We start from the raw sequence: 9,966 nt of genomic DNA, 5'->3' as shown, positions 1-9,966 counted from the left end.
ACTGTTGACGTGCTCGATTTGTACATGTGAATCTACGGTGTCTATTTAAACCCAACAAGTCAGCTACCCAGAAGTGAAGTTACTGATTGGGTAGCTTTTTCCTTGGATTACATAGTAAGTGTGCATCCATTAAATGAGTATGATGTTACAATGGGCAGAAAGCATAATGTTCATTTGGAAAGGTCAGAAAACTAGGTTTCAGCAGTAAATTTATGTAAAAGACACAATATCAATATGAGACCAAGCTTGTTGGTGGTCTCTCCACTCTCCCCTTGCTGGTTGTGCTATTTCCTTTGGTGGTGGTGGTGGTGGTGGTGGTGGTGGTGGTGGTGGTGGTGGTGCACCCCTCCCCCCTGCTTTTTTTTAGAAATGTTCCAAGTTCATGTTTCTTTACATCAGTCACAGAATTAGTCATTCTCTTTCATAGCTGTAGTAGTGAAATCTCTAACCATGTATTTATTAAAAATAAGTATGTTGTGCACCAACAAGGAGCAGAGATACACAAACTGAACAAAAAATATTGACAGAAATGTCTGTATTGCATCCATGAATAATAATCGACAAATGTAGGCAGCTCAGCACATTGTATTAGCTTTAGAAGGAATATTCATTGACTGAGGCTGAACATCTACACCTTTGTCACTGGCTCAATGACAATGACCCTCAGAAATCAGCTGCACACTATGAGCCTTGTGACCCTACTTTTGACTAGCCAGCACCTTACTGTTAGTCTGAACAGGATGCAGTTGAACAGATATTGTTTACACACATTGGCATACATCCTATAAAAACTGTTTGCTATTGCAGCATGAAATTTTTTTGCACATTATGGAGCCAGCATATTAAATACATAACAGTATGAAGCTAATTAAATATTAATGAAATCTAAAAGAGTAATGTTAAAATAAGTCACTGTTTGCTGAATTTTTTAATGAAATTTTGGCATTAGCTTTCAAAATTCTTGAAATTCAGAGGCTATTTTCCCCATAATCGTCTCTTTGGTTATTAAGTGACTCATATCAGTGTAAGTGTGATGTTTTGAGGATTTAAGTCTTCCTAACTCCTCACTTGGAAGATCCACTGTATTTTGATTTGTTGCATATTTGTTTCAGATAAACAGATTTCACCGCTTTCCCAAGCATCTGATACTGGAGACTCGAATGGCGACAATCAGAAACAAAAGCCTGTTCCCTGTCCTTTATGCTCTAGACCTTTTTTAAACAGAAGTAGTTTGACTTATCACATTCGCACTCACCTCGGAGTGCACCCATTCCAGTGCAGATACTGCTCCAAAGGCTTTGTGCGCAGAGATACTATGCTAGTGCACGAGACGGAGCACACAGGCATGAAACCATTTGTTTGTGATTCGTGCAATAAATCTTTTCCAACCATGGCTGTGCTCAGGAAGCATGCTGCTACACATGCAGGGAAGAAACCTCACACCTGTGATGTTTGCCACAAGAATTTCAGCTCAAGAGGTAATGTTTATTTGTAATTCTGCAACACGCTGAATTTTTTGTATCATATTATTTTGAGCTGCACTGAAAATTGTAATTACTTCATTGAAGTATCAATTAAAATGTTCAGCAAGTTTAGTGTATTTAAATAATGGTGAGTTTTTGAATATGTGACTAAATTGTTTTCATTAGTGTGGCTGTAGCGATTTGACGATGAGAAAGTCTGATAGGTCAGATAGTGATGTTGCTTAGTATTTTAGAAGGTATAGAAATAAAAAGTCACATAAATAAATGAGTGAGTAATTAATGAATAGTCACGTTAGAAACTTTTACTGTACGATCAATATTTAGCAAATAAAACTGCCTTGTAAACAAATCAGATATGAATTTCAACCACTGTAAGTTGTGGTATTATATTGTTTCTCCCAGAGCAGGAATGCAACACATTTTATGTCTTCTTGGCATTTCTGAGAGACTGTTAAAATACTTACTGTCTAAATTACAGTAACTTTTATTAGCAATCATTTTTTATCTTGAATATGGATTTCCTTGAGGTCTGCTGCTGCAAAAGAGCAGTTTAACCAAGACTAATTGTACTTTCACTGTGTGCATCGCCAAAGTGAAGATGATCCATACCTTGAACTGTTGCTGGTTGTGGATGAAAGTTATTGTGACATAACTAGCCATGTATTTAATAAGCAAGTCAGATATTTAGTAGCAAATCATGATTATGGTATATTCTCATGACACTTGTCACTATTTGACATTTGTACAATAGAAAATGTGTTGATAATCCATTTAAGTTTTAGAATAATTCTGATACACACAAATATTGCACAAGAAGAAGAAGAATAATAATAAGAAGAAGAAATGGAGTATTCTCCAGTACAGTAAGCAGATTCAGATGGATATATGTTGCAGTAGTTACGCAGGAATGAATATGCAACACAGATTAGACTGTAGGAGAATTGCCAGAAGATGATCCCTCACAACTGGCAGCATTGTTACCAACTTTCGGCTACAAAGCCCAAACAACTTCAGGCAAAAACAGTAGTAATCTGTAGAGCTGTGACAACAATGATACATTGCCATAAATGCGTACAAAACTGCATTAAGTGATTTGTTAAAATACATGTGATAAGCAGTCGTACAAAGCACACTGCAGCTGTCAGAGATCTTCTTGCGTCAACTTGACTATAATATAGAGAGCTTCACCAGACCTCCCTTAGGACTGGAGATATTTAGCATAGAAATAAGTGAAGCACACTTTGATGACCTACACACTGAAATTAAATATCTTGTGTTTAAAGTCCAGATTAAAGTGGTTTATTTTTTACAACTCCTCAAATCCCTACTAACACTATGACTTACCTTTGGAGATAGACTGAAAAAGGGCAAACCTACATTTATAGAATTTGTAGATACAAAGAAGGTTTTAGAACTGTTGACTGGAATACACTATTTGAAATCCTGGAGGTAGCAAGGATAAAAAAGAGCTTGAAAGTTTACCTGCAGTTTACACAGAAGCCAAACTGCAGTTGAGCTGATGGACATCAAAGACGAGCAGTAAGTCAGATGGTGTAAGACAGGGTTGCAGCTTCTCCTCGATGTTATTGAATCTGTACACTCAGTAAAAAGTAAACAAAAGCAAGGAGTAGTTTGATACTGGGATTAAAGTTCAGAGACATGAAATGAAAGCTGTAAGGTCTGATGATGACATTGTAATTCTGTCAGACAGCAAAGGATTTTATAGAGCAGTTAAAAATAAAATAGGTAGCATCTTGTTAAGAGGTTATAGATGACTTTCAACAAAAGTAAAACAAGAGTAATGGAATGTGGTCAAATTAAATTAGCTAATGCTGATAGAATTAGATGAGGGATTGAGATACTAAAAGCAGTCAGTAAGTTTTGCTATTCAAATAGCAAAATAACTGTCTGTGGCTAAAGTTAAGAGGATATGAGATGCAAACTGCTAACAGCAAGAAAAGCAAGCGTCTCTGAAAAAGATAAATTTGTTAAAATTAAGTACAAATTTAAGATTATGGGAGGTATTTGAACGGCATCAAGTCTTGTAATGAAGTAAAATGTGCGCAATAAGCATTTCAGACAAGAAGAGAATAGAGTATTTTCAAATGTGGTATTGCAGAATAATCCTGTAGGTCAGGGAGGTAAATTGAGTAATTATGTAATTAATGAAGATATACTGAATTGAATTTGCAGTGTGTGTGTGTGTGTGTGTGTGTGTGTGTGTGTGTGTGTGTGTGTGTGTGAGGTGGAGGGGGAAATTTGTGGCACAACTTAAGGGAATAGCCCTCTGTGACTGCATGAAAAATAGGTAGTTTTTATGATTTTTGCTGAGTAAAATAAAAAGTCATGCTAAGTCTAATGATATAGTTTTGTTCTTTAAATTGAAGGTGGAAGGGAAGAAAAGGAATGAACTGTTAATGTCAGCTGCCATGGGACATTATGTGGAATCAGTGGTGACGAGTGAAAATTTGTGCCGGACTAGGATTTGAACCTGGGATTGCCTGCTTACTAGGCAGTTGTATTAACCTCTGCATCACCTGGGCACAGAGTTTACTGCAGTTGTACAGACTGTCTCGGCATGCCACCTGGCCAACCCACATTCCCATGTAATGCCACCTATCTGCAGTCTCCGTCTATGTGTTCTGTGCTTGCTACTTTCATATTCCTGCAGGAGGTGGTTGACTATAATTTTGCATCCACACTGAAGAGGGTGGATTCATTGCCCATTGAGATGAATCAATTACATGAATGTGTGTAGTGTGTGTGTTTTCAGACATGTTCGAAGGAACAGACACTGCACACTTGCATAATTCCATTCCTTACACGTTTCTCTTTAAAAAGTCACTTTTGTGCGCACATTGGATGCTCCTTGCAACCTCTTCATGAGATGGAAGGATCCCTTGCAGCCGGAAAATTGGTCATCAGTGGAAATTCCCAAACCCTGCTATTTGACATGTAACAAAATGATTTTGTGTAAATAATTTTCAATATGTTTTCTGCCAGCATACATAGTATAATTGAAAAATATTAAGTTCTAACAAAATGATGGTGTGTTGAAATAAATGTGAATGTCTTTGCCCACAAAATTGAGATGAAAATGTGCCACGAAACAGACATTTGAAGATATCACAAAATGACTATGTATGCTAATAGAAGATTCAATTTAGAACAAGGGCATCAAATACCAATCAAAATCATATGTACCTTTTTCAAGTTATGTTTCCAACCAATTTGAAAAATTCGTTGAAAAATGCGTTGAAAGTTTTTGATTACATTTTTTTTTATATATTTAAGTTAAACATACCTCTAGTCAGCAATGCCCATACCATACAGCAGTCTTTCTGGATCCAAAATGAATGTTTCCTCCATCTTCTTTGTGGCCATGATAGTCCTGTGAGCCTCTTTGGCAGCTTTGGTCATCTGCTGCTCAACTTGAGCGATATGTTTTCCATCCACTTTTGCCCAGAAGTTGTAACAAGTGGGCCCAATCTGAAGTTTGAGCACATTGATGATTTCCATCATTGAAATTACATGTCGATTACATTTTCCCTCTGTGATTGGTTTTTAGAGAGACTTTTTCACAAATCGATTTGTAACTCAGTAATGGAGATTCTGGCAAGCTTGTGATGAATACTGCAATAAAATAACATCCCAGAGAACAGTGTAAGACGATAACAGATTTTTTGAAATTTCCAAGTAAGACTACCTCCTTAACTAAAAGAAAGTATCTGTTGATAGGACACCTCATGATGCTCAAGAAATCATAAATATGCAAATGGAGGAAATTAGAGGGAGACCAAGTATAGTAAGCAGGTTCTAATGGATATATGTTGCTGTAGTTGTGCAGGGATGAATATGTGACACAGAATAGACTACAGGAGAGTTGGCAAAAGATAATCCCTGACAACTGGCGGCATTGTTGCTAGCTTTCAGCTACAAAGCCCAAACAGCTGCAGGAAAAAACAGTAATTATCTATAGATCTGCACCAGCAATCTTGCATTGCCGTGGATGTACACAAAACCATATGATGATGTTATTTGTTGAAGTAGATGTGATAAACAGTCACACTAAGCACACTGCAACTGTCAGATATCTTCTTTGGCTGACTTGACTGTAATGTAGAGTGCTGCATCAGACAAGTCTTAGTACTGGAGCTGATGATGATAATGGCAACAGCAAAAACAACAACAATAATAACATATCTTACCCATCTATTGTACCAATGAAGTTTTAATGTGTTGACAATTGTTGTAAAAATAATTCACGGAACATGTAAGTAGTAAATTATTGTTAATCTGAATCTGAGTGAATCCCATAACTTAGTATTAAAGGAATTTAATGTCAAGTTGAAAGAGAATTTTAGAAAACATGGTGTTTCTTTCCCAACTAGAAGAAGATATGTATGTCATTTATGTGGCATGGAAGTGTCCAATCATTGCTAACACATTTTCCTGTACATCCTATCACAAACATATACACTTACTTTCAGGGGAATGAAATGCAATGTAATTTGCAACTGAAGGCAGTCATAATAGTACATTCATTAGCTACAGATTGTATGGTTGCTCCAAGCAACTGGACTTAACTGAGAGGCAGAATTTTGTGTTTTTGGACATAAATTTATACTCAAAATTTTATCTATACTGATTTTATTTCATGTCCTCTATAACAGGAACATGTCATTGTGTGGAACACTATCAACAAATATAAGAGGAATGGTTAGAGTACATATTGCCACACATCAGCCAGCAGTGTTAGAAGAGAGGTGTCCACAAGCATGTGTAATGTACAGTTGTATTTAACAGGCCAACACTCATAGTTTCTCAGTAATGTTTCTGTCTTGCAGTATAGCAGTATTTATCACTATATGAATCATTCAATAGATTTGAATGAACTAAGTGATAAATAGAACAACAAATTTTCAAATTGTTCAGTAGCATATTTGTGGCAATCTTAATTTCATGTCATCACTTTTCTCTTTCTATTTTTAACTGGGAAAAGGGAAAGACTCAGTCATCAGAAAGTGATAAAATTAATATTGGGACCTGCTGAGCAATTAATCTGAAACAAACAAACAAACAAACAATACAATACATGACAAAGGGGTTGGGTGTGGGTGGGGGCAGAAACAAAAATCTGCATCAATAATGCACATGTGGCAAATGGTAAAGAACTTAAAATGCTTGATTCTTCTCAGTTGGTATGTTTTATTCTATATTTTTTGATTCAACATGTAACAGTACAACTCGAGAACAATGTAGATAGCACATATATGTTGCACTTGGGAATTATAAATATGAATAGTAAATAAGTAAGATGGTTATTGAGAGGGGAGGGCGGAGAAGGAAGAAAAGGAGGGGGAGGAGGAAGGAAAGGAGGGAGGAGAAATGATGTGTTGTTGTGCATCACTGCCTAGTCATTGATAAATGGTTCAAGACTGCTGTGTGGTTGGGTTCCTTCGAAATGTCAGCAGCCAATTGGATTTGCAGTTTGTAGGGAGTGATGAAAGTGTCTAACAGACTGCTACTATTGATGTTGAGGCAACAGCTGCATTTGTAGCTCAGCATCTTGTGTTACATTGATGCAGGCAGAAATTAGAATATAAGCAACTGTTGATTGTGTTTGTTGCTTGGGGTGCACTTGTACCTAAAGTTTACACAGCCTAGTAGATATATGTCTGTTCGGTAATTTCCACTCTACAGGTCATTTAGCCAGCTTTCATCCTGTCCAGCCAAATTTTTAGTTATTTAACTCTGAACGTGGCTGTAGTATGTTTCAGTTGGGCACATACACCTGTTTCACGGTTTCTGAATAAAATTTGCCCAGACGTCATCATTTCACATTGTGGACAGTCTTTTTTCTGTGATAACATATGCAGGCTGCCAGAAGAGGTAGCTTGAAAGGTTTTAGTCACTCTGGTACTAGAACTTTCTTAGTACCACAGGCTCCACTGTTGGCTGAAATTTTGCTATTTTCCCCTATTGTGAGGGAGGGAATACATCACCAAGGAACCCAACATTGGGTTGTTTTGTGTATTTGCAAACCACTTTGGAGAGCCCTTCTGTACTCTGTTTTGGAATAAATTCCAAGGACTAGATTATGGTATCTGCTGTAGGATAACTCTTTCCATACTCTCATTTAAGCCACCCAAGCTGTCTACATTCAGTTGCACTTGTCTCAGCCTGTACACTGTATTGTTGTAAGATGCCCATGATTGTCAAAGTTTGTTATGCATCTATCATGAGTTCTACACTCAGACACTAGAAAGTAGCACAGAAAGACTATCCCAAGGGATGGATCCTATAAAGAGCAGCCTCTTCATTGACCACGCAACAATATTACAGTTACCAATAAGTGACCCTGCAGAACCACGTGGATGTGGTGCAAAAGCAGCAGTTATGAGTTTCTGGAAACGTGACACCACCTTTACATTGATTATGGACCTGCAGTCCCAAATGATTACACACAACTGTTCATCTCAGGCTGCTCCCCATTGTTAACCTGTAAGTGACAGATTTTTCAGTTACTGATAATGCATTACATTTGAGATTATTTACGCGTATGTGCAGTGCAGTAGGGTCAATGTTCAATGCTTGTACCTGGTATGGACATAGGAGAGAAGTTACATTGTTTTGTGGTTAAAAAGTTCAATCAGTCTCTATTGATCACCTTTCAGAAGACAAACTGTGGTACTAACTTTGTTGTATTCCTTGTTTGAGAACTGAATTTTTTAGATTTTTGCTTGGAAAAGTCAAAATCAGCTATTGCGAAAACCATCAGCCAAAAAATTTATTCATTGTATCTGTTTGACAAGTTATTTTCCTAGTATGAAGTACAGAATGGGATTTGTGAGATGAGAGGCACAGGATTTCAGTTACTGTGAATTTTGTATTACTGTATCATGCTTTTAAATGTTTATCCACTTGTATTTATAAAATGATGTATCAACAGACTGACAGCTTCCAACTCTTTCAGCATTAAAAATGAGTAAAATGAAAGGTGAAGATACAACTTCAAGTTTACAATTTCATTTTGGTCCAATACTAGCTTGGATTCTCCTTTGTATCCTAATAGTAGTGATGGCCAGGGATTGTGTGTTTATATTTAATTTCATACTGTATGTTGTTAGACTGCAATAAGGTCCTTGTATTATGTATGTGACATTCATTTATAGGGAATAATTATAGTATGGAAAATTTGGGACAGCTTCTACCGGTAAAATTGGAATTAACTGAGCTGTGGAAAGGTCTTTAATTTGTGAGATAAAATATTTTAAATACTTCAGTGATGTCAGTGGACTTTGTGCAGTACAAATTCTGTTGTGCTCTGACAGCTATTTATATAAATTTTATTTCCTTAAAGATTTTACATTAATGTGTGTTATTCCAGGTAACCTGAATCAGCACATGAAAAAACACACGGCTGTTAGGCCATTTTCTTGTCAACAATGTTCAAGAAGTTTCGTATTTAGGGGTGACCTGCACGTACATCTCAAAATGCATGCTGGAATCAGGCCACACAAATGTAACTACTGTTTAAAGACATTCAGCAGCAAAGGTAACCTCAACCAACATCTTAAGATGCATTCGGATTCAACATCTTATGTTTGCACTACCTGTTCCAAGGTCTTCACCATAAGATCATGTTTTGAGGAGCATATGAAAGGTCATGCAGCTGTCAAAACTGAAGAAAAATCTATAAAAGATTGTGCTGCTGTGAGTCAAGAGGAACATACAAAAGATAAGACTGAATAAACATTCACATATATTTCCAAAATGTAATTTGTCATTGTTTTGAGATATGGGAGATTTGTGTAAGGCTGACTATTCTGATTGTGAATAACTTGGTGTTATATACTACTTTTCTAAATGTCAGTAGTCTTAGTATATCTGTGAACATTTGGTTGTGATTTAGTATATAAGCTTGCTTTTATTTAACTACTGCTGTGGAGACCATGACAGTTTTCAAAACTTGATGCCAAATGTATCATGGCAGTATGACAGACTTTCAAGGTAGTGTGGAGTCTAACAAACTGCTTGTTTCTTAAATCAAAATTATTTACTTAATGGGAAGTTATATGGGTTGGGGAAGGGAAAGGGCAAGATGACAGATGTCGTCATAAATATGCAGTGTCACTAAATTTTACATCCCCAGTTGCTATATGGCTCTTTTCCTCAAAGATCAGTTATGATGTGTTGCCTCAATCGCTATGTATTACTCACTATTCTTTGTGCTTCTTGGTTTCATGTGAACTTAGATTTATTTTATTAAATTTTTGTTCTATATTTTCTAAAATTAAAAACTAAACAAAATTCAAAGTGCCACATTGGAAGGATCTGTCATGGCAATGTGGCTCTCATTATCCTAAGATGTGCAATATGATCATTTTTGCTCACAAATGGTCTAAAGTAATCCCTAAGATTACTTGCCTTTTTACCATGCACTTCTGCACGGCTTAAAGGCAGAATTCTCTTCAACTTT

At 36.5% G+C, this 9,966-nt stretch overlaps 1 protein-coding gene across 1 annotated transcript; it reads left to right on the top strand.

The window, feature by feature from the left end:
- Positions 1 to 1,312: 1,312 nt before the first annotated feature.
- LOC126100157 (gastrula zinc finger protein XlCGF49.1-like) lies at positions 1,313 to 9,552 on the top strand. The gene is made up of 2 exons (XM_049910699.1): positions 1,313 to 1,478; positions 8,875 to 9,552. The coding sequence occupies exons 1-2, from the start codon at positions 1,316 to 1,318 to the stop codon at positions 9,237 to 9,239; spliced, it is 528 nt and encodes a 175-aa protein (XP_049766656.1). The 5' UTR covers positions 1,313 to 1,315; the 3' UTR covers positions 9,240 to 9,552.
- Positions 9,553 to 9,966: the final 414 nt, after the last annotated feature.

This window comes from Schistocerca cancellata, chromosome 9 (assembly GCF_023864275.1).
Source record: "Schistocerca cancellata isolate TAMUIC-IGC-003103 chromosome 9, iqSchCanc2.1, whole genome shotgun sequence".
NCBI lineage: Eukaryota > Metazoa > Arthropoda > Insecta > Orthoptera > Acrididae > Schistocerca > Schistocerca cancellata.
This window is presented reverse-complemented; position numbering and strand designations above follow the sequence as displayed.

Bases quoted from the DNA above. Each gene is read 5' to 3' on its own strand.
- LOC126100157 (XM_049910699.1), top strand. From the start codon at position 1,316: ATGCTAGTGCACGAGACGGAGCACACAGGCATGAAACCATTTGTTTGT. The intron at 1,479-8,874 runs GTAATGTTTATT...GTGTTATTCCAG, and splicing joins CAAGAATTTCAGCTCAAGAG to GTAACCTGAATCAGCACATG.